At 36.2% G+C, this 24,098-nt stretch overlaps 3 protein-coding genes and 4 non-coding genes across 7 annotated transcripts; 1 reads left to right on the top strand and 6 right to left on the bottom strand.

The window, feature by feature from the left end:
* Positions 1–7,952: 7,952 nt before the first annotated feature.
* LOC18044949 (aminodeoxychorismate synthase, chloroplastic) lies at positions 7,953–15,487 on the top strand. Its single transcript, XM_006436227.2, has 14 exons — positions 7,953–8,107; positions 8,205–8,540; positions 9,361–9,492; positions 9,869–9,936; positions 10,347–10,411; positions 10,598–10,664; positions 11,479–11,763; positions 11,863–11,989; positions 12,235–12,548; positions 12,696–12,775; positions 12,999–13,101; positions 13,243–13,325; positions 13,925–14,542; positions 14,776–15,487. Exons 2-14 carry the CDS (start codon positions 8,228–8,230, stop codon positions 15,254–15,256), a joined length of 2,736 nt encoding a protein of 911 aa, XP_006436290.1. The 5' UTR covers positions 7,953–8,107; positions 8,205–8,227; the 3' UTR covers positions 15,257–15,487.
* A 111-nt stretch (positions 15,488–15,598) lies between these two features.
* LOC18044950 (pentatricopeptide repeat-containing protein At3g26782, mitochondrial) lies at positions 15,599–17,740 on the bottom strand. Its single transcript, XM_024186071.1, has one exon. It carries the CDS (start codon positions 17,500–17,502, stop codon positions 15,751–15,753), a length of 1,752 nt encoding a protein of 583 aa, XP_024041839.1. The 5' UTR covers positions 17,503–17,740; the 3' UTR covers positions 15,599–15,750.
* Positions 17,632–17,750, bottom strand: LOC112099364. Its single transcript, XR_002906168.1, has one exon. It is a non-coding gene; the product is annotated as a U5 spliceosomal RNA (small nuclear RNA).
* A 1,073-nt stretch (positions 17,751–18,823) lies between these two features.
* LOC112099375 lies at positions 18,824–18,940 on the bottom strand. Its single transcript, XR_002906179.1, has one exon. It is a non-coding gene; the product is annotated as a U5 spliceosomal RNA (small nuclear RNA).
* A 546-nt stretch (positions 18,941–19,486) lies between these two features.
* LOC112099416 lies at positions 19,487–19,702 on the bottom strand. The gene has a single exon (XR_002906220.1). It is a non-coding gene; the product is annotated as a small nucleolar RNA U3 (small nucleolar RNA).
* A 708-nt stretch (positions 19,703–20,410) lies between these two features.
* On the bottom strand, positions 20,411–23,204 carry LOC18044951 (tyrosine-specific transport protein 2). The gene is made up of 8 exons (XM_006436231.2): positions 23,054–23,204; positions 22,779–22,980; positions 22,311–22,701; positions 22,007–22,144; positions 21,742–21,901; positions 20,901–21,054; positions 20,680–20,820; positions 20,411–20,605 (listed from the first exon to the last, which is right to left on the bottom strand). Exons 1-8 carry the CDS (start codon positions 23,179–23,181, stop codon positions 20,411–20,413), a joined length of 1,509 nt encoding a protein of 502 aa, XP_006436294.1. The 5' UTR covers positions 23,182–23,204.
* LOC112099415 lies at positions 21,205–21,417 on the bottom strand. The gene has a single exon (XR_002906219.1). It is a non-coding gene; the product is annotated as a small nucleolar RNA U3 (small nucleolar RNA).
* Positions 23,205–24,098: the final 894 nt, after the last annotated feature.

Below are 24,098 nucleotides of genomic sequence, written 5' to 3' on the forward strand. Positions count from 1 at the left end.
AATTTTTTTTCTTCTTCTTGATGATGTTTTTAAGTGGAAAAACTTAGTGTTCTTATCTCTCTCCTTCAGCTAATCCGCTCTCGATCTCTATTTCCAGTATATCTCCTCGTCATCTAAAATTTTATCAATTTGCTTCTCAATTTTTCTTATCTTAGCTCCATCCACATAGGGTATATTACTCTGTCTAGCCCTTTGTAGCTCATTTCTTAATGACTTTAGCTGTTTTGTTCTCTCACCAAACTCTTTCCTGCTCCAAATCCTCGGCTGAGCCATTGTCGTGTTCGCTGATTTTTTAAACAATTGTACCGGGTTCACATCAGTCCACACCCCTTGCATACTCCACTCATGCTTGATTATTTTCTTATAAGCATCATACGAGCTCCACATATCCTCATAGTGAATTCTCCGCACACTCTTTCTTCTATTGTTTATTTCAACACCCCTCTCCTCAACTTCTATTATCACTAGGCTATGGTCTGAGCTCCAGGACTCTAAATTAATAGCTGCCAAATCATGGAATCGGTTGCCCTACTCAGAGTTGCACAAAAACCTATCTAATCTCTCCTCTATGAAGTTTGGCCCATATCTTCGGTTTAATTATGTAAAAATTCTTCCTTTGCACCCCATGTCAGTTAAAACACATTCTTAGATTGCATCTCTAAATTCAAACATCATATTTACATCCTTATTATTCCCTCATTTCTTCTCATGCAAGTGCAATATTTCATTAAAATCACCGAAGCATAGCCACGGTAAGGGAGATAAGTTTGCTAACAGTTTCATTAATGTCCATGTGTGCCTCTTTTGAGTTGTTTCTGGATGCATGTACACCCCTGTGCATCTTCAATTTTGCCCTCTTTCATTACAAATCTCAGCATCTATATGATGTTGACTGTAAGAGGCTATATTTACGGCTATATCAGAACTCCAGAGCATCGCTAATCCCCCTCTTAACCCATTTCTACCAACTGTAAAGCAATTCTCAAATTTCAGCTCAACACGAACAACATCTATTTGCATAGGCCGCATCTTAGTCTCACATAAGAAAACAATTTGTGGCTTATATGTTTGGAGAATATATTTAAGTGATGCTCAAGTATTTTTCAAACCCCAAACGTTCCAATTGAGGATTTTCATGGCTGTCGGCGGGCTGACTACCAGTCTCCGTCGTTAATTCATTGATAGTTGTCTCAGTCACCTTCATTTCTTCCATGTCTTGTGTTTCTAGACTAGAGCTAAGCTCTGTTAGGGAGCAATTTTCACTCTACGTTACTTCCATCCTCTTCTGGTTGTCTATTTTTTATTTTTTAACATTTGGACTTAACTTTCCCGCTTTTTGCATAGGCATTTTCTTGGCAATTTAACCTATTTTATTTTCATCTTTAATGCAATTATCCATTGCCAAATGCTTTCATCTCATTGTTTTGGGCCTCTCCATAATTGTTCCTATTTCCTCTTCTACCCCTTCCTTCATTGAATTTGCTTGGACTTTGTTTACTAAGCCCGTTGATCCCAACTTTTGGATGTCTTCTGTATTTCCACCTTCCCGCCAGTTTCCTCCCGCTTCTTTGTCCACATTTCCCAACATCTTTTTCTTTCTAGTTGTTGTGATTTGATCTTTACACCCAAGTGGCTGCTGCATCGATTTCTCCCCTTTTAATGTTAATTGTTTATCCAACTCCACTGCCACATGGCTTTTGCTTATTGGTACTGTCGACTCGCCCGTTTCAATCTGGATTGCTTCTGACCTGGTTTCTGTAGTTGAGATGGGTTGCCTCTAACTTTGGTTCTGGTTCCTCATATCATTTTGTTGCCCATTCTTCTTCATCCTTGTATTATTGCTTTTGTTCCACCTATCTTTAGACTTGTTATGGTTGAGACGTTCGAACACTGTTACAACCTTCATCCATGGACCAAAAGCAAAGTTTTCTTATTTATGAGTTTTGTACTTGACACATTCTTTGAACTGATGGCCGATGATTCCATAATAAAAGCAAAAGTCTGGTAATCTCTCATATGTAACTCGCATTGGGACTTTTTCTTCCCCTTCTGATTCGAGAAAGATAATCTTCTTTAACGGCTTTGTATCGTCCACTTTAATTTGGACTCTAGCAATCTCCCCAATACATTCCCCATCTTCGTTTGTCTCTACTTCCTCTACACTACCAATAATAATTCCCAGTTTTGAAATTGCTTCTATATTCATGGCCATAATTGGTATGTTAAGAATCTGGACCCAAAAGGAAACGTGGGTGAATGCTTGCTTTGTAATGTTTCCTATTCCTTCTAGCTCTGTAAGGACTATCAAAGCTTTATTAAAATAACAAGGCTCGCCGGCTAGCACTATTCTTTTATCAGCTTCTAAAGTAAATTTGAACATGAACACATTTTCTCCCAAACTCTCAACTCTCACCCCTAGTACTGTTCTCCACACTTGGTGAATCATTGATCTGAGCCCTTCAATATTGACTCCCCTTGTGGTTAGAAATTTTCCAACTAAACATCCTGCAATAATTTCTGCACCTTTTGTCTTTATCTTGCCGACAAAAGACACTTTGTCTTCTTCTTCTCCTTCTAAAGAAATGGCACTACACTTTTTATGAGTTCCTCTGTTTTCATAGTGGTTCCCCAAGGAATAAATTCTCTCACCAACCCCTTTAGTGTTTTCTTAACTTTTACACCCTCTGCTTAGCTTGAACTAATCAACAAGAAACTTTATAGGGAGCCTTTTACTTTAGACTTTTCAGAACACTAAAGAACACCCATTCACTCAACTAGGGGTGACAGGATTGAGCCACTCGGACCCCATTACCCTTTCATTCAAAGTTCTCTTTCTAGAGAAAGAGACTTTTAAAGAAAGACTAGTCAACTATGTCTTTACAAATGTGTCGTTATAGCTTGTATACCTATTTGTTACCTTCGTAAATCATGCGGTTGAATTTTATATTTACTCCTTAATGATGTCCATGAATTATGCTTAACGTAAAAAATAGAGAAGCTATTCATTATCAATTATCACTTGTCTCATTCATTACCTTTATCATCATTTTTTCTATTAATTATTAAATAGGCAGTACAATGCAAATAATGATAAATATAGCACAATAATTTGGGCGAAACCTAAACCCAGTTCAAATTCATCAACCTGTTGTCAATGCCTAAACATCTGAAACCAAATAAACAACATATGACTAAACTTTCACATCTACAGAGAGACTTAAATTTGTTGATCTCAATGAAGAGACGGTCAATTGACCAACTAAATCGATTAAGAAATTGTTGGCATTAATTATCATTTTATTTTTATTGGATTTTCAATAATGTGTAGTTATTATGAATTGGAATTTTGATGTCAGTCACATGAACAATTAGTAAAATAGATATTAAATTTTAAATTAATTAAAAAACACAAAAGGCACACGCACACGTACATGCACATACACACGCGCGTAAAAGTAGTGGTTGAACATGACCATATGCAAGACAAAGATCACATCATGTGGAAGGAATGTTTGCATGCTAGAAAAACATTGGCAGAAGTATATAACATAGAGCCCATATATAATACTCATAGTCATTACCTACAAACTATATGACTCTTCAGAAGATGAACCATTATTTATGCATAAGGATGTACTGTGTGATGTAACATAAAGTAGTGGTGAGTTATAAAGTAATATTCTTTGAGTGATAAGATGTAATGATGTGTTATGTATTTGGCCAGATCACATTACCAAATCTTTATATATATATATATATATATATATAAGATTTTATCTTAAAAGATATGACATATAATTTGTTTTTTTTTAATATTTGGTGTAAGATTATTACATTAATTATAGAAAATAAAGATAGCACATGAGACATGACAAGTTTTAATTATGGTGATGTATGCAATCTTGTTAGTTTTAATTATGTTCGAATTTTATGAGTCTTATTATATTATAATAAGAACATTTATCTCTTATTAATAAGAACAAATTTTCAGAGATTGATCCAAAATTTAGATTCTCTCACTGCTAAAGTCCTAAAGGCGAAGTATTTTAAAAAGGATGATTTCCTGAGTGCTTCAATTGGCTCAAATTCATCTTATGTATGGAGAAGTATATTGTGGGGACGACAAGTGATTCTCAAGGGCTATAGATGGAGAAATGGCCCGGGGGGGTGGGGGTGGGGAATATTTTAGTGTATAGAGGAAATTGGATTCCAAGACCATCCAACTTCAAACCTTTTTCCAGTCTAAAAATGGCTCTTGATGCTGTTGTATCAGTGTTGATAGATAATGACAACAAGTGGAAGATTGATTTGATTCAATTCTAAATAAGGGTGGTAGAAATCCCCATGGGGACAGGAGGCCTCGGGATTTTTCCCATTCCGGGAGGGTACAAAGATATTTTTTTACCTAATTTCTTATTCAAAAAAGGGACGAGGATAATTTTTTACTCAATTTCTTATTCGGGGAAGGGATGAGGATGCAGCGGAATCTTTATCCCCTCCACATTTCCTAATTTTAATTTTAATTTTAATTTTTAAAATTATTAGTAAATAAATAATAAAATATTAATTATAAAATATTAATTATTAGTATAAATAACAAATATCAAAATAATTATATTATTAAACTTTTGGGCCTAATTGACTACATTAATATTTGGAAGAGAAAATTATGCCACGGATGGAAGATTTTAATATTTTAACTTGGTGGAAAACAAATGCATGTAGGTATCCTATATTGACACGAATTGCTAGAGATATTTTGGCAATTCTAATTACAATTGTTGCTTTCGAATAAACCTTTAGCACTAGTGGTAGAGTACCGTAACACACTTCATTTAGGCACATTGGAGGCTTTAATGTGTTGTCAAAGGAGGCTTTAACACACTTTATTTTACATTATAATTATATTATATAATTATTAATATTTTCACTTAGAAGTTACATTACTTATATTATTTTTATTATTTTAAATTTGAAATTTGAGACTATCTCTTAATTTGCCACATTTCTCGAGGAAGAGCAAGAGGAGCAGGAGGCTCAAGAGGTAAATACTTTTATTAGAAATATTGATTAAGTATCTCTATTTATTTCATTTATCTCATTGTTGATATAAAAGTAATTTTTTATTATTATAGGATTATGAAGATTGACAAAGATAATTATTATAGTGATTTGTACTTTGTAATGTGACTTTTGTAATGGATTAATGTTAATGTAAGATATATCGTAAAATTTTTTTATTTAAATTTTTTATTTTAATATGATTAAATTAAAATAAAAAACTAAAAACGTATCAATTATTCGGAGATCAGAGACTCTTGTAGATCCCCTATTATTATTCGGGGAGGGGACAAGGATTCCCTAAAGCAATTTTATCAAAAATAGGGAGGAGATGAAGATATATGCAGAATATTGGGAATGGGTACAGATAGGTCGGTCTCCTCCCTTCTCCTTCCCACTGCCATCTCTAATTCTAAATGAAGATGCAAATGCAATTTTAAGTATTCCACTATTGGGAAAGGGACTCACACAAGCAGTTACAAATTAAGTAGAAACAAAACGTTTTTTCTTCTTTGTGTAATTAAAATAGGATGTTTACCACAAATAAATAGGTAGAAAAATAAACTAAAACAATCCAAAACAAAAATCAACCATAAAAGACACAGATTTTACGTGAAAAACACAAAGTGAGAAAAATCACGAGACTATAGTTCGATATAATCTTCCATTAGATTAATGAGATTACAATACAAATTCTTATCTAAATAATACTAGAGGTTAATAATATAAAAGTCTCAATATTCTTGACTTACAATAACAATTTAATATATGTTTCTCTTATAAATGAATATATCAAATAATAGCTAACAAAAGAATAAAATAAAAATCTAGACAAATAGAATTATAGAGGATGATGTTAGAAACTTATTCTCAAAATTTAAAAAAAATTAAAATTAAAATTACCTTTCGATCGTTTAAAATCACTGTTTCTAAAACAAAAGCCGTGCTCTTTCACTCTCCCTCGCCTTTTTCGATTACGTAATTAGGGCTGCCGCATGCTTTTGTTCTTTATATAGCCAACGTCCTTTTCAAAGTCAAATTTCATGGTAATTTTCACATAACTCTAACTTATTTTTGTAATTATTTAAATATCCAAATTAATGAAACTTGGACTTGAACCATCCAAATGAAATGAGTTCTGACACCATCTCAAAAAAGGGCGGGCAGTACTCAGTTAAGAATGGATACCAAGTGGTTTTAAACATGAAATTTTTGGATTCACCTACATGCTCTAACAGTAAAAGTAGTAATTGAAGCATTATATGGATGCTTACCCTTCCAGAAAAAGATCAAGATTCAATTGGAGCATTATATGGATGCTTACCCTCCTAAAAAAGAATCAAGATTTTCACTGAAAAGCAGCAAAAAACTTACTACCACAATTGAAAATTTGGGGAAGCGTAGAATTATCTAGGAAGCTCATTACCAGCGTTGTGGGAATTGGAGGCGGATGTAGTGTAGGACTAGTGGGGGCTCAAACCCCCACTGAAAAAAAAAAAAAACTCATTTTTATTTAAAAGAAAAATTAATAAATTTTTAAATAATCTCTGTCATATTATTAAATAGTCTAAGTTTTTTTAGTTTCTACAACTACAGTAGAGAGAATATTTTCAGCAATGAAATTTGTGAAGAATGAACTTCGGAATCGGATGGGAGATAAATGGATAAATAATAATTTGATTATTCATGTAGAAAATATGTATTTAATAGTATTGATAATGAATCTATTGCACAACGTTTTCAGAATATGAAATCGCGTAGAGAATAATTGTAATTATGTTATCAAAAAATTTATATATTCAAGTTTCAGTTTTTATATTTTATTGTCATTTAATTTAGCTCCCGATAAATTATTTTTCTAGATCCGCCACTGGTGGGAATAGACACTTTGCATGCTTCGGATACTTGCAAAGCAGCAAAGAAAATCTGGCAACTCTCACCTATGGCAAGTGCAATTCAAGAGATGGGAAATGCAGACCTTCTTGGGGACTTGATGATATTGCAGAAGAAATTAAGTAAAGTTGATTTAGAGCTTCTGGTGAGAATTTTTTTGGGTGATTTGGCATGCTAGAAACAAATTTGTTTTCGAAGGATTGAAGTTAGATCCAAGTCTATCAATGGCCAAAGCTCAAGCAATTAATGAGGCTTTTAGAAGACCCCAATTTCCAGAGATGCTGAAAGAGAAGAAATTGCAGAAGAAGAATAAAAAAGTATGGGCTCCACCACCCCAAGGATGGCTAAAAATCAACGTTGATGCATCTACCAATACAAAAAGATAATGCCCTCGATTAGGAGCAATAATCAGAGATTCCACAGGGAAGTGCATAGCAGCAGCCATAAGAACCTCGAAGTTTAGGGGAGATGTATCTTATTTGGAAGTAGAAGCAGCTGAGTGAGGTATCCATATTACAAAGGAAGTAAGGTCTGCAATCAGTTATTTTGGAAACTAATTCTCAAGAGGTAGCAAACTTGATAAATAATAGAGGATGTAAAATAACATAGATCTACTGGGTTATTTCAGAAATTCAAATTCTAAAGATGAATTTCAAATCTTGTGAAGCTAAGTATGTACCTAGATCGTGTAACGCTTGTGCCCATTTTTTTAACTAGGAGACCAATAGAAAAAGCTGAATCAGTTGTTTGGTTGGGAAATTTTTCTCCCGAAATCATGACTTTCCCTTTTAAAAAAATAAATTAAATTAAATTTTCGGGAAATGTATGTCTCGAATCGTAAATTATTTAAATGAATCTGGGCAGTTTCATGAGTTTGACTGTCCAATACCAATGAATCTTTGTCGATGAATCCGAGCCGTCCATGTCGGCTGGGCCCCACATTGTTGTAACCAAGTGTATTTATTCATCCATTCCTCCTCAACACATTCCGAGGCAAAGGCTCAAAGTGCGCGAGTCTCTTCTCTCCATTCCCTCCAAACACAACACGACCTCATCTTCTCTTTCATTTGCCAACCACCACCACCACCACCACCCGGAACGACGCTGCATAATCCAACCAACAAAACCGACCGAACCAGCCATCATTACAAAGGTTAGCTTCGTTTCTCAACTTTCCAACTTTATTATTATCTCTTGCTTCTCTTATAATATTATGTGAATTTTACAATTTAAATCTTTGCTTATTGCAGAAGCAAGAAGAAGCAAAGTGAATATGGCTTTGTGTTCATCATCAACCTCCCCTGAGCTTCAATGTTGTTGCTTTGACAATTTGAGAGGTAAAAATCTGAGCTTTAATGAGCCAAACCAATTTCTAAGGATTGGTGATTGCTATTCAAACAAGGGTCGTGTTCCAGTTCAAGCATCAAGCCAGCTAAGTGGGCACTTAGAAGGATCCTTTATGGGAAGGAAACGCCTCCAGGAACCACCTTCTCACAGGAAGCTTGAATTTGTGAGAACATTGTTGATTGATAACTACGACAGCTACACTTACAATATCTATCAGGAGCTCAGTACCATTAATGGCGGTAAGTTTCTTCTTCTTCTTTTTCTTCTTTTCAATTTTTTTCCCTTTGAAAACCCAGATGCAATTCTTTTTTCTTGAAATTTTCAAAAGAATTTTTGTGGACACAATATGCTGTCTTGTAAACGTGTATCGGGTTGTGTTTTCGCTTGATTTTTGAAGTTTTACAAATACTGCGGCTAAAGTGTTCGAAAAAAAAAACAAAAAAAAATCACTTTACTGTTGGCGGCTAACGTGCACCAACCACTCATTCACCTACCCATTTATATTTGGTATCCAAAACCTTCAAGGTGTTTGATATATTTCAAAATGTTCGTTAAATGTGGTAGGTCCTATGTCGTTGCCTCTCATATGTTGGTTACTAGCATAAATCAAGGCTCTGTTGCGTGTCATATTGGAAAATGTTTGAAGTACTAGAAGATAGATAACCGTGACTTATGTGTCTCCTTGTTTGTTTTAATGCTCTGTTGACTTATAACTGTTCAGGGAGTAATGAGTTTACTGTTTTCCTTCTTTTAGCATTATCTTGAAGTCAGATTAGTTTCCAAAAGCAATTCTGTTTGACCACCAGATTAGATTCTTGGCAGCTAACATCGTCATTATGGTCAAGTCAGTGAGATTATGTCTTTCCTGTTTTGTATCATTTTTTAAGCTGGGTTCTATTCAAAGAATCATTTTGTCGGGTCCGCTAGAAAAATGGTGACAACTCTCACAGGAAAGATGGTTGTTCATTGATTGATTTGTTCAATCTTTGTGATCATAAATGTTAATACAAGCCAAAATGATCATTGTTTTGACGCCTTTATGTTGGGTTATTGTTCCAGTGCCCCCTGTTGTGGTGCGCAATGATGAGTGGACATGGAGAGACATTTGTCGATACTTGTATGAAGAGAATGCATTTGACAATATTGTAATATCCCCTGGACCTGGTTCGCCCGCATGTCCAGAAGATATAGGTGAGAAAGCAATAATTGCTTGATATATATGTTGCTTTATTTTTTACTCTTTACAGCTGCTCCAGATATATAGTCTAGAAAGTACAGGCTGGATGTCTACAGGGCTTTTGCAATCTTGAGGGGTGGAATCTCCCATCATAAGTCACAACCAAAATGATTGCTATTGCGTCCACATATATCTAATTGCTGCCACATCCTGCATAGAGTGGTATACTACAATTTGATTGTTCATACAACAACTTGAATGTAATTGGGATAATCTTGCCAGATCAACAGAGAAGTTTTTATCTATTCAGACTTCTGCTTAATTTCTGTCTACATAAGTCTGCTTCTTATTTTTTAAATCTGAAAAAATCATGTTAAATTTTTTTTACAGGAATATGTCTTCGTGTGCTGCTTGAGTGCTGGGATGTGCCTATTTTGGGCGTTTGCTTGGGACACCAGGTATCTCATTTTTAATTTTTAATTTTTTCTTTCGTCGCTTTGGGTATGTGTGTGTTTATATTAATCTGATACCCTGTTATCACTATTTTAATTCATCAGTTGGTAAGCATGGGTTTGTATGTTCACATATTGATTTGTATTTTGTTTAATTGTTCTTTAGTGCTTTAACCTGGCTGTTGCCTCCTTTGAATCTATAATATGTTTGTTTACTTTTCCCGTTTAAGGTTTCATGTTATAATCTTGGTGGGAATTTTGTGTTCCCTTTGAGAGCTGAAGTGTAGAATTTGTCAAACATGGTGCTTTATGAATATTGAACAGCCTTTACCATTCTAATCAATTTCCTAAAATTTCCTAATCTCCATGGTTTTAATAAATTATAGATGATGATGTGAGTACTGACAATTTTGCAGGCTTTAGGCTTTGTGCATGGTGCTGACATTGTCCATGCACCTGAACCTGTTCACGGACGCTTGAGGTATGTTCAAAAAACATGTTCTATTAGTGATAACCGTGAATATATAGTTTTGGTTGGTACTGAATCTCATCTGTCTGACTTCAGTTAACATCAATAACAAATCTACATTTTTTTATTTCCTGATAAAGAATGCTTGCTGGTGTGTACTCCTATTTCCTTCATTAACTTATTTGTTGTCTTGGACAGCGAAATTGTGCATAATGGGGACAGACTGTTTCATGATATTCCTTCTGGCCAGAATTCAGGATTCAAGGTGAGTTTGTCATCTTGTCTTTTGAACAAGTTTGAATTACCTGTTGTCTCTTTGTATGCTATAACAACTACTATTTGGTTAGTCATTTGGTTATTGGCGAAGTATTAGCATGAGAAAGTGGTGCTTTCATTCATGGACTCTCAGATAAATACTTCTAGCATTATTCTCCTATATCACATGCAGACATTCTGAAAATATTGCAAGATTTCAAATTTCTTCATGTTCATGATTCTACTCTTCAATCTTATTACATTGCAGAACAAGTTGCAATTTGCAACTTTTGAAGCACGCTGAAGCCAAAGTTTTACGTATTAGAAATGTTTTCTGATCATACAGAATTGTGTGAATACTCTGCATATATGGCAACTTTGATTTGAAAATCCAGTGAACCAGAGTTAAAATTATTAAAGGCCTTCTCGTATGTGATTTATCTTTCTATGCAATTGAAGTATCATCTTAGCTTCACTATGGGTGTCAGTCACTAAGGATTCCAGGACACTTCGTTTTTCTTCATACATCTTAACTGGAGGGGAGTTTTAGAATATATTCTGCTAATTTCTGTATAGGGTTAGGTAGTCTCTTTTGGGTTAAGTCACACTTTTGGGGATTGATACAGTTCTGTATAGCTTTGATTGATTTTGCGTGGATAACTGGTCCAGTACTAAAGTGCTTTTGTCCATTATTTAGTGATCCAAATACTCATAATTTCTTATTTAAAAAAAAAAAAGTATCATCTTAGAAGAGTAAGCCACTGTTGATCCAAAGGGTGTATGGGCATTGCTTTTGAGCTCATTTTATTTATTATTTAATGCAGGTAGTTCGATACCATTCCCTTATAATAGATGCAGATTCCCTGCCCAAGGAACTCATACCTATAGCTTGGTCCAATTCCGCAGACGGGTTTTCTTATCTTGGGACCCTGCAGTCTGGTGAAATCCCAGATGCTTATCAAAGTCAGAGTAGGCAAAAAATCCTTCTCAGTGATATTTCAACCCAGATAAAAAATGGAAGTTATCGGCATTCAATCTACTCTAATAGAATGCGCAGAGAAGTTCTCATGGGTATCATGCATTCTACCAGGCCTCACTACGGTGTGCAGGTGCAAGTGTATTTGTATTACCTCATATCTGATTTTTGATTTTTTGACTTTTACTCTTTTATTTATGTTCCACTTTCTTGACTTTCTTCCACGATTCAGTTTCATCCAGAGAGCATTGCCACCTGTTATGGGAGCAAGATATTAAGAAATTTCAGAGAGATAACAGAAGATTATTGGAAGAGATTGAGATCACCATTTGTTAAGGAGAGAAATGTTCATTATACTGGTAAACAGGAGCTCTTTAAAATTATGAATGAACTGCTGTTCTTGTTTGCTAAACCTGAGTTTTATTTACTCCACTCTCCCTTTTCTTTTTATACATACATAAACATGCATTTCCATGCATGTATTTAAGGAATCTACTTCTTGTTGGCTACTTCATATGCTGAGTAGATGCCTATGTTAATTCACTTTTTACGAGGAATACCTGTGATTTTCTCTGGGCAGTGAACCGTTTATAGATGTATGCAGGTGCTGAAAGCCTACTTCTCAGAGAAATTACTAGAACTAGCCGATCAGTGAATAACTCTGATGAACTTGGTAGAGAAGCTCTTAGACCTAGGCAATTATTTTGTGATTTGGGTGATAGAAGGTTCAGAATTCAACATTCAAGAAGGTTTGAAATTCAACCTTCAAGCATTGGAGTAAAGTGTTTAAAGTTGACATGGAGGAAATTTGATCACTTGGCAAGTACAGTTGGAGGGGCAAGAAATATTTTCTGTGAACTATTTGGGAATAACAAGGCTGAAAACACATTTTGGTTGGACAGTTCCTCGACAGAGAAGGTTGGTTTTCTGCATAATGACTTCTGTTACTGATGATGTATTAACATATAAAATATCTTTTATTTTGTTGGAGGTACTGTAACTTATGTTGAATCAACTTCAGTTGATTGGAATTTTATATTTCTTAGTTTTCTCTTCTATGATCAGGGAAGAGCGCGTTTTTCTTTCATGGGGGGTAAAGGCGGATCTCTTTGGAAGCAAGTGACATTTAGATTGTCTGATCAAAGGTTTGAATAAGCACTAGCCTTGTAAATTAGTGCTGAAATTTTAAAATTTCTTTTGTTGATTGTGTTTAGAATGTAATATCTGTGTTTTTTTAGGTTTTCATTGTTAACCATGTACCTGGTTATCCATTGAACGTTAAGTTGAACAACTAATTGCAAAGTTTCCATAGATTAAGATTATCATATACAATTTGCAGAAATGATATATGAGACATAATTGTTTCAGTGATGTGAAATTTACCTCTGGAGGACATTTATTGATTGAAGATGCTGAAGGCTCTATTGAAAGAGCATATCTGGAAGAAGGATTTTTTGATTTTTTGGATAAGGTATTCAATGTATATTACTATATTCTATCCATAAGAATTCTTTCTCCTATATACATACAATAATTTAATAATGTTTATACCAAAATTAAGTCTGTTACTTAATTCATTGATATGTCTCTCATTATTTGATCTCTGTAACAGGAGCTTCTTTCATTCCATCATGAGAAAAAAGATTATGAAGGATTGCCATTTGACTTTTACGGTGGATATATTGGTTATATAGGGTATGTGGTAAATTTTATTCAACAAGACATCCATCAATCCTTTTTTTTTTTTTTAATCTCTTACAGTTCTTCACTAAACTAATATGATTCAGGGCATATTTTTCATATTGTTTTTATATTATGTGGAATAATTATCCAATTGTTGATGATGTTTAATTAAAGCACCATGTTAGAAGTGTTTTCAAGTTTTGTGCGTGTCATTAAATTTCTCTTCTTTAATGTCTTTACAACTGTGTAGCCTGCCTGATTAGCACCATAATCATTCTCTTCAGTACGTGAAATTCTGACTTCAGTGTTCTTAATCCACCCGGATGTAAATATAAATACATTTATATTTTTCATAAGATTGTAACTTTGAGGTCGTAAACTGTGCTCATGAATCTCTTTTCATTTCTTGATTTGAAGTGGGGAAACCCAAGTTCAAGATATTGGCTATCATCAAACAAACAGATTACCGGAGGCAGTATTTTTGCTAAAATTTAATCTTTATGTTTTGACGGATCTTAGTATCACTTATCTTACTCCAAATAAGAGGTTAAACTCCATAATGTTCTACTTTCTTTCTGATAGGATCTGATATTGACTTTCTTGTAATGCAGATATAACCTTAAAGTTGAATGTGGTGCGTCATCTAACCATCACAAATCCAGGACTCCTGATGCTTGCTTCTTCTTTGCCGATAATGTTGTAGTTATAGATCATCTTTATGATGATGTTTATATATTGTCGCTAAATGAAGAAAACACACCAATGTCCACATGGTTGGATGATACAGAACAGAAGCTTATTGGCTTAAGAGCTTCTTCAACAAGGCAGTTGGAGGAGCAGAATTTACATGCTCCAACAGTTTCTCGAAATAAATCAGCCTTTATTTCTGAGGTATCAAGAGGGGACTATGTAAACAATGTTGAGAACTGTCTGAAATACATAAAAGATGGAGAAAGCTATGAGTTATGTCTTACAACCCAGCTACGAAAAAGAATCGGGGAAATAGATTCTTTGGGGCTTTACCTTCACCTTAGAGAAAAAAATCCAGCACCATATGCTGCCTGGCTTAGTTTTTCTAAGGAGGATTTATGCATTTGTTGTTCTTCTCCTGAGAGGTTTCTACGATTGGATAAGAATGACTTATTAGAAGCAAAACCCATCAAGGGTACCATAGCTCGAGGATCCACACCAGAAGAAGATGAACAGCTCAAATTGCAACTGCAGTATAGGTAATAACAATTTGCTATTCGAGTAGTCTCGAAAAATACCACTGCACTTTGTTTCCCTTTGGCTTATAATTGCATTTTCTTGATTAGCTAGGGTAGTGTCTCGTTGAGTAAAGCATCTCTCCTCTAGGCATCAATCCTGCGCAGCTTGCAGAAAAATTTAGATTTTTCATCTCTCATCTTGATTCTGTGAACTAACACGTCCTCTTTTTCTCGTCCCTTCTTTCTGTTGACAGTGAAAAGGATCAGGCTGAAAATCTGATGATAGTGGATCTTCTAAGGAATGACCTTGGTCGTGTCTGTGAGCCAGGATCTGTACATGTCCCAAATCTCATGGATGTGGAATCATATGCAACAGTTCACACCATGGTGAGTACAATCTGTGGGAAAAAGCATTCAAATGTTAGTGCAGTTAATTGTGTCAGAGCAGCATTCCCAGGTGGTTCAATGACCGGTGCACCAAAGTTGAGGTCGATGGAAATTCTTGAGTCTATTGAGAGTTGTTCTCGGGGTATCTACTCTGGCTCAATTGGGTATTTCTCATATAATCGAACATTTGATCTAAACATAGTCATAAGAACAGTCGTCATACACGAGGGTGAAGCTTCCATAGGAGCAGGAGGAGCTATTGTTGCCTTATCAAATCCTGAAGATGAATATGAAGAAATGATTTTGAAATCAAGTGCTCCAGCAAAGGCTGTGATGTACTTTGATTAGCGATTATTCTGAATCCAGAGGATTGTTGCTTTCATTATTGTTCGTTTGGGGCTGCAGAGAACTGTAGCTGAAAATATAGTGTAGCTCAATTCATTATTGGTTTGGTGGTTTGTTTCTCCAAAACAATAAACATTGTTTTACAAGCAATGCAAAATGGTTCAATTCTTTACTTTCAATGGAATGGAAATGCTATACACAGTTGATTTCCTTGGGTGATCTCTACCTTGGTAACCTTAGAGCACATGATGGTTTTTTCTTCTTTCATTTCTCTCCTTTTAAAAAAAAAATCCAAAATACCATTTTCTTTATTTTAAACAACAAATTGCTATAGATCTACGGGAACGGGTAGAGACACCAATCTAGGAGAGTAATTTTAAAGGCCATTTAATTATTAAAAAAAAATTTCTTTGATGACCTGAGTGAAGTACAGAAACTGTCTGTCAGTACGAAGGCCTGTACGCTGTATCTGAAGTCATAAACTAAAACATGTAGAGTCACCAATAATCCCCACAAGAACAAACACCATCCTTAAAATGGTGAAACCGATGCATGTCCCTTACAACAATGAGCCGATTCTCAATCTTTGAAATCAACTTAATTGCATTGTGACAATCTCCACATATCCTGAGATTCTTGGTGATGCGAATGGTAGTACCTGGAGCAGTTTTGATGAGACCAAAAGCAATGGCCAGCCTCTCACTGTGGTAAGAAAGTGCTTCTTCTTTTGCCTCCTCTTCAATATCATGAAGCACAAAATCTGTCATAGGAATATAACCTAATTGTTTCATCGGAGCAGATAATTCTTGAAGTGCAGAATAAATCTTCTCAGATTCAGAATGAGACCTGTCTCCTACCCCAAACTTATAAACTACATTGTTAAACTCGATTAAACTAAAACCCTGCTCTTTAGTAGCTCCTCTTCTACCCATCATCAACCTCACCTTTTCTACTTCTTTCCATCTAGATTTAGCAGCATAGATATTTGATAGTAATACATGGTAGCCTGAATTAAAGGGGTCCAGCTGAAAAATACGATCAGCAATTTTCTCTGCCAAATCTAAATTACCATAAATTCTGCATGCACCAAGCAAAGATCCCCATAGACTTGCATCAGGTTCCATTGGCATATTCTCTATAAGTTTCTCTGCTTCAGAAACTTGTCCAGCGCGGCCAAGAAGATCTACCATACATGAGTAGTTGTTGAGTTTTGGTACAATTCCAAACCCCTTCATCGCTTCAAAATACCTCTTGCCCTCTTCCAATAACCCAGAGTGACTACAGGCTGATAGAATACAAGTAAATGTTATATCATTTGGCCCCACCCCAGCTTTTACCATGTTATCGAAGAGATCAATTGCCGTCCTTCCTTGTCCGTGAAATCCATAGCTAGCGATCATTGCACTCCAACAAACAACGTCTTTCCCTTCTGTTTGATCAAATAATTTATGCGCCAAATCCAAACTACCACACTTGGCATACATATCCATTACAGCAGTTGCAACCAGAACATCAGACTCAAAACCAGTGTGAATCACATAACTGTGAAACCACTCACCTTTCCTTGAAGCCCCAAGATTGCCACATGCCAAAAGTGCACTCAAGACGCTGACCCTATTTGGCTTTACTCCTAAATCACGCATCAAATAAAAAAAACTCAATGTTTCACTATTATATCCATTCTGGGCATACCCAGAAATCATCGAAGTCCACGAAACCAAGTCCCTCACAGACATTTTATCAAACACAACACGTGCATCCTCGACATTGCCACATTTTGCATACATATTTACTAAAGCAGCATTAACAAAAACATCGTAATCACAACCACAACACACCAAATGCTGGTGAACTAACTTGCCTATCTGCAAGTTAGCCAAGCCTGCGCATGATTTTAGCGCGAAAGGGAAGGCAAACTTGTCAGGCTTGAAACCATTTTGCATCATTTTGGCATACAGAGCCAAAGATTGCCTGAAGTTGCCTTGAGTGGCATATTCTCTAATCAAAATATTCCAAAGATAGCTGGATGGGTTTGATATATATTCAAAAACAAGCCTTGCAGTATCTAACTTCTTGAATTGAACATAAAAAATAGCTATTTGGTTTAGTATATTATTGTCATTTTGGAGTCCACAAACAAAAATTTTTGCATGGGACTTCTTTACAGTGTTTAAACTAGAGCATTTCTGCAAACAAGAGGTAAGGACTAATTTACTCATGTGTTTCGAATGCGAGCCACGGCAGCACATTGATGAGCTACAACAATGGTTAAGATCCTAACATGGATAGGCCAATTTGTGATGCTTCAAAAGACAGTCAAATGAGCCTGTAACCATCTCCTACAAAAATTAAAAAAGATTGCACAAAGATTTGATGGGGGCATTTCCAGAGAAACACCCCTCCAAAAATAGGCGTATGCCGCTTTAAAGCGGCGAGCACACGGTATTCTTTAGTAAAAGGCGAAAGAATAGTTCGCTCTGTGCTCACCGCACGGCTCCGTGAAGCAAGAAATAGAAGGAGCGTCTCATTTTGTGTGTGGGAGGTGATTACTGCTAGCTCACTCGCTTTCGATGTGGGATTCACCTTGCCTTTTTCCGGTCATTTTCTTTTCAAAATTTTTGTGCTCTTTCCAACTCTATACGTTAGACTTAATTAATATCATTGACACAGGGAGGATTTATTTACTTCTTTACTAGTGTAATTACAATAACTAGCTACCAAGAACTCCAAGTTCGATCGATCATTCATTGAAAATGCAGCATATAGCTAAAAATGGCTTTTAACAGTGTCAAAATGTTTCTAAAACACATTGCGAAGGCATTCATTTCCAAAGTTTTGGTGACAAAGACATTAGATATTGTTAACTCTGTTTTCCTCTATTCTACCTAAACAAATGCATCTAACTTTTGAAACTGCAGCATGTACTAAATAGGTTGCATCATAGTGAGAAGCAGGCAAAGAGTACAAACATGTAATACCCCACACCAACTTCGCAGCCACAGCAGAAACCGACAGCAGGAAAATTTTGGCAAAAACCTTACCTTTGAAGAGAACCAACAAAAAATTGAGATCACAAAGTTAAATTTAGAATTCGATAATGGCATAAACAAAATGACTTTACAGTTTGATATCGGAAAACATGCATTGAGCAATTCTTTAGTCCATTAATTATTATACTTAAGGAAAAAATTTCATCAAATTTCTGCCTCAACATAAATAAAATAAACAGTTCGAATTATTGGAAATTCTCATTCATATTCGCGACATATGTAAGTTCAGAATTTGAGAAGAAGAAAACTGAACCCGCCATTCAGCTCATCAATCCAACCCAACGACTCTACATTAGTGATTGATATATTTGCTTGAGTTCTTTTGCCAAAGCAATCATTGTTGGCCTTTCTTCCATTGTTCCAGAGGTAACAAAAAAAGTTAGATCTGTAAAAGTCTTGGAGTCAAACTGTAGTTACTAAACTGTGCCATAATTTTTTTCTTTAAAAAAATCTTTCTTTTAAACTTGAAACTTAGCAAACCATCCCAGCATCCCAAATGTTTTCAGTTAGTTTTGATGGGGGCAATTCCGAAGAAACATCCCTCCAAAAATAGGCGTATGCCGCTCTCAGCGGCGAGCACACGGTATTCTTTAGTAAAAGGCGAAAGAATAGTTCGCTCTGTGCTCACCGCACGGCTCCGTGAGTTTAAACGGGGGAGAAGCATTTCATTTTGTAAGGGGGAGCTACTTACCGCCAGCTCTCTCGCTTTCGATGTGGGATCTGATACACCTCATTGCCATCCACTTTGTTTGAATTTTTGTGATTTTTCCAGTTTTATTCATTAGGTTTAATACCCTTGACAATTGACAACAGAAGGATCTGCACTTCGTACTTCTTTGTTAGAATAGAAACAATTGTTAGCAATACAACTCCAAGTTAGATAATTCGTTGATGAACTTAACTGAATTCACTGCTTTTCTCCTGAGAAAAATATTATCTGAAATCACTTCAGAGTTTAGACGGTGTCAAAATACTTACACATGTTATCATTTTCATTTTTCGAGTTTTGATTTCAAGATATTCTTTGTTAACGTTCTTTTTACATAACTTTGCTGCTCCAAATGCAGCATATTTAGTTGTATCTTTGTTAGAATTGCCACAGCATAGCAGCCACGGAAGAAAATCTAGGGCAGAAAAAAATGGAAAAAAAATTCATAATCAGAATCTGCTAAAAGAGATTAGAAGTCTGTCAGACAACCGTGTGACCACCCCAGCCAGAGGAGCCCAGCCGAGAACGATCCTCTGCAGCCTCAGCAACCCAAGGGGTCACTGATAGCCGTTACTCACGCCCTGATCACACGGTCATGACTCATCCACCAGACTTGATATCCTGTCTCCTTAGAACTCAAGGACACAGAGGTACGAGCCTATAGAACAGATCCTGTTCAAGTAAGGTCGTGGCTGCTTGGCCGTGCATGCTTAATAAGTATCCTTCTTCCATTACTTAATTTTCCAATGTGGGATAAAGGAGCAAAAAGAAACATGCTTTTCTTGCTCAGAAATGTTGTCGTTTTCCCTTAATCCTCATACAAAACGTTTCTTTAACACTCACCACTATTAGTTGTTTTTTCTTCTTTCTGCAGCTAACTGGCTAAGTACTCTGCCATAACCTCACCCAAACAAACATATAACTGTCAGAGACTGCTTCCAACTCATTGAGTTCCCCCATTTTTCCAACTTCTAAGAAGCTTTTAAAAAATTCCAATGCAACAAAATGGCATTAATCTTTCAAAGTTTTAGGCACCTTAATCCAGATAATGTAAACTTCATTTTCAGGTCTGAAAGAAATTAAACACTTTCAACGTATTAGATTTCGTATTTATTTTTATGTTAAAAACATCAAAATTATTTTTCCCTAAAGAGCAATTCAACAAATTCATTGTAATTCGAGTTTGACCTACTTATCCAGCTCAATTCCTTGATGATGATTCTATCGGTCCATCCCAGATCGTAATGCTTCAGATTGGCATTTTTTTCCAGCTAAGTTCAAAGACGAGAGAAGTTTGAGCTTTGAAGATTATTATTGAACTCACAGAAAAACATAAATGAATTTACAATTTGATATCAGAAAACATGCAATGAGTAATAACACTTTGGTTAATTGTTTCTAAAGGTGAAATGCAGAAAAATCCAGCAAGACTTGCTCCACCACAATACCACAGGCAAATATTCCAACAGCGAAAACTACGGGTCTTGCTCTCGATAACTCATTTCTATCAGAATCTTTGGATTCTTGATTGTGCACTGCCCACGCCATAGCTGGCGGTAGAACTCCATATAGCATTGTCATACAGTAGCCCCCCTGCATTAATGTGTCAACAGGGTGACTTTGAAATATTGTTAAGTTTTCATTACCTGATGTATGCTTAAACTTACAGCAATATCTGTGGCAGCGGAGAATGCATCGGGTACTGTTGTCGAGATGAAGAGGGACGGGGTAACAACCATTGCCATTGCAGTGAAGCTGATCTTATTTCTTCCCCACCAGTTCCTCAGCCCGAAGAACTCTGTTGATTCCTTTTATGCAAAGGTATTAATGGTTTGGAACAAAATGTAAGAGGAACTGAAACTTAATTGGAAAATAGACTCAAACCTACCTTAGACGTTTTTGTAGGGGAAGAGTTCCATGACAAGCTTTTAAGCTGCTCCTTGAAGAATTCTGAGAAGCCCAAGAGAGTGCCTATTAGTGAAGTTCCTACCGCCATAAGCGAAAATGCCTCCACCATTACTGAAACACCGCTCCATCTCACCCTGAACGTAACTTTGATATCAAATTTAGCACAAAATATAAACCAGAAAAAGAATAGGCAAATGAGTACAAACAAGCATGAAATTCATTCTGACAGCAGTCTTGAGATCAAATTAAAAACTAAATTCAGAGCCGGCAAAATGGGATTTAGAAGTCTGTCAGACAACCGAGTGACCACCCCAGCCGGTAACCCAGCTGAGAACGATCCTCTACAGCCTCAACAACCCAAGGGTCGGTGACGGCCGTTACTCACGCTCTGATCACACGGTCATGATTCATCCACCAGACTTGATATCCTGTCTCCTTAGAACTCAAGGACACAGAGGTACGAGCCTATAGAACAGATCCTGTTCAAGTAAGGTCGTGCCTTTTTGGCAAGACACTGCTTAATAAGAAGGCTTCTTTCAGTGCTTAATTCTTCCATGTGGGTTTCGATATGAACATGGTGGCTTTTGCTAATCTATTTGCCTGTCTTGGGTTTAACATTTTCCATATATGAGAATATAATATTTAATATTTTACAAAAGATTGCAGCATGCAGTAACCCAGAATTGAAGGTCTAATATAAAAGTGTTCTTATCCACTGACCAGCTTGGGTTGTTTATTTTTGTTTTTGCAGCTCAGCTGGCTACTCATAAAAAACTAATGCATTTCACTAAGCGAATCTGTTAATGGTTATCAACTTATACCTCATCAGCAATTCAACAGGATCAATAACTTGGTCAGCCTGAGCTGAGAGGCCAAGTGAAATTGCATCCCAAACAAGCAATGACAGCAATGGAATAAGGCTACCGAGCAAAACTGACGCCCTTAAGCGTGGAAGGTCACCACCCAAGTAAGCACAAAGAACTGCCAAAAAGAATCAACTAAAAACATAAACCAGGGGACATCATTTGACTCAATTCCATTGCTCGAAACATGAAGTAGAGTTATTAAATGAACAGCCATCTTTACCTGGTGCTAGATCATGATATACCAGAGAGAAGATTATCACAGGAATTGTAGCTGGAACTTTTCCCCAATTCCCACTTCCATCTAATCCTGACCACCCTCCAACCACAACTGCTATCACCTCAATCGCTACCAACAAACCTATGCATAATGCATCAATTTCTTAGAATTAATATGTTGCCACTAAGAACATTATATAAGAATGGCCATTCTTTCATCAATCAGAAAATCTTTTAAGCACTTGGAAAGCTATGCAACCATTCATCACAGTACTACTTAGGCATCAAGATCTAGTACTATATGCTACCTATCATAGAAGCAGTGAGCCATTGGTTGAACTGATCAGTTGCTCGAGTCCCGCCAATTGAGATGAGCAAGGTGAAGACTGTAGTGAACAAGAATCCTGAAACCGATTCTGGGATATTGAGCAAATGGTAAAGGATCTCACCAGACTTGGAACAGTAGGCAATCATGGAAGTGTAACCCAAGAAAACATAAAAAACAGTGGCTAAAGTTCCACCCCAGTCCCCCAGTGTCTCTTGAGCCATAGTCCTTATAGAAATAACCTCGAATTCATTTTCTTCTTCTCCTTTCCTCTTCCCACGCCGCAAACTCACATTGATTTCAATGAGTATAAGTGCTTCAATTAGAAGAAAACCCCAGCATACTATCAATGATATTGAACTTGGAAAGATTCCCTGCAGCGTAAAACAGAATTAAGCACAACTAAGCATCAAGAGATGAGACAAACAGAGATGGTGGTAGAACGTTTTACAGCAGGAGAAGCTTTCTGTGGAAGAGCAGGAATCCCTGAACCAATACTAGTACCAATAATAAGAGCTACTGCACCAGCTATCGTGCCTTTTTCCTGATCATTCTTTATAGTCTCTTCTTCCATTTGTATAAGGCCTTTCTTTGCCTTGTTCAAGTAAGATGGTTTTCGAGTGATCGATAACTTCTGCTCTTGCCTCCATTGGCTGCAGGCACAAGGATAGAAACTGATAGTTACAACAATGAAATTCACAACAGAAGCAGAGAGTTAGATCATACAATCTTAATTTCAAGCAAATTATCAATCTCTTTTGATGACTTGTGTTGCATGATCGAGTGTTCTTTAATTGTCTGTGAGCTCTTGTATGCAAGGAGGAAGAAGGACTGCAGTGTAAGTGTAAATCCATGAGAGCAGGAGATATAGAAACGAATGGACTGTAAATGCAAGCTTCCCAAATATCTTGGAAATAGATTCTGGAAGAACATAATTGGTCAGTCTTATACTATAAAGATTCTACTATAAAGAAGAAGAAAAAAACTAAGGAAAAATTTGGACCACACACGATTTTTTCAGTAATCACTAGAAGCTAGCTAGTCTGGGTTAAATTGAATTAATTTGTCACCATTTTTAACCAAGTTGAATTTGCTCCACATTAATCTTGCAGGTCCATCTGATTGTGATATAACTTGGGAAGTGTTCAACGTTTACAAAATGATGATTTAAAAAAAAAAATGGTTACTGTTTGGGGAATTAAATAGGGTAATCACGATCTCCTCCAAGTAAAAATGAGAAATAGTTTCGCAGACCACCTCAACCATATACTAATTTTGATGGCCTCAAGCATAACACCTCCACCAGGTGGTAATTTTGAAACCACCTTAAGTAGTCCACCAGGTGGTAATTTTGAGACCACCTTGAGCAGACCACCTCGACCATGAGGTAATTCTGGTGACCTTGAGCAAGCCTTCTTCACCAGGAGGTAATTCTTATAATCTCAAGCAGATGGGTTTGAGGAGACCATAATCTGTCCAAAGACCCCAATTAAATTCAACTGACGAGTTCCTTCCAAAAAGTCTGGCATAACGTCCACGCACACCCAGTTGCTATAATTGCAGCTCAATAATAACAGGCGCACTAACACATTATTCAAGCGATGCATTCAACCCAGTAACGCCAACGCATTGAAGATGGTGTGATAATTCTGGATGCTTATAAAAATCCTGAAAAAACCAAAGCAATGGGGGGGGGGGGGTATTCTTAGATTATCAACTGGCGATCACAAGGCATTCTTGATGATTAGCAAGCCGTTTCACCACCAAATAA

Source organism: Citrus clementina, unplaced genomic scaffold, assembly GCF_000493195.1.
Source record: "Citrus clementina cultivar Clemenules unplaced genomic scaffold, Citrus_clementina_v1.0 scaffold_4, whole genome shotgun sequence".
NCBI classification, from domain to species: Eukaryota; Viridiplantae; Streptophyta; class Magnoliopsida; order Sapindales; family Rutaceae; genus Citrus; species Citrus x clementina.

Bases quoted from the DNA above. Each gene is read 5' to 3' on its own strand.
- LOC18044949 (XM_006436227.2), top strand. From the start codon at position 8,228: ATGGCTTTGTGTTCATCATCAACCTCCCCTGAGCTTCAATGTTGTTGC. The intron at 9,493-9,868 runs GTGAGAAAGCAA...TTTTTTTTACAG, and splicing joins CGCATGTCCAGAAGATATAG to GAATATGTCTTCGTGTGCTG. The intron at 10,412-10,597 runs GTATGTTCAAAA...TGTCTTGGACAG, and splicing joins CCTGTTCACGGACGCTTGAG to CGAAATTGTGCATAATGGGG.
- LOC18044950 (XM_024186071.1), bottom strand. From the start codon at position 17,502: ATGTGCTGCCGTGGCTCGCATTCGAAACACATGAGTAAATTAGTCCTT.
- LOC18044951 (XM_006436231.2), bottom strand. From the start codon at position 23,181: ATGGATTTACACTTACACTGCAGTCCTTCTTCCTCCTTGCATACAAGA. The intron at 22,145-22,310 runs GTAGCATATAGT...CATTATGCATAG, and splicing joins GCTCACTGCTTCTATGATAG to GTTTGTTGGTAGCGATTGAG. The intron at 21,055-21,741 runs GTATAAGTTGAT...AGTTACGTTCAG, and splicing joins CCTGTTGAATTGCTGATGAG to GGTGAGATGGAGCGGTGTTT.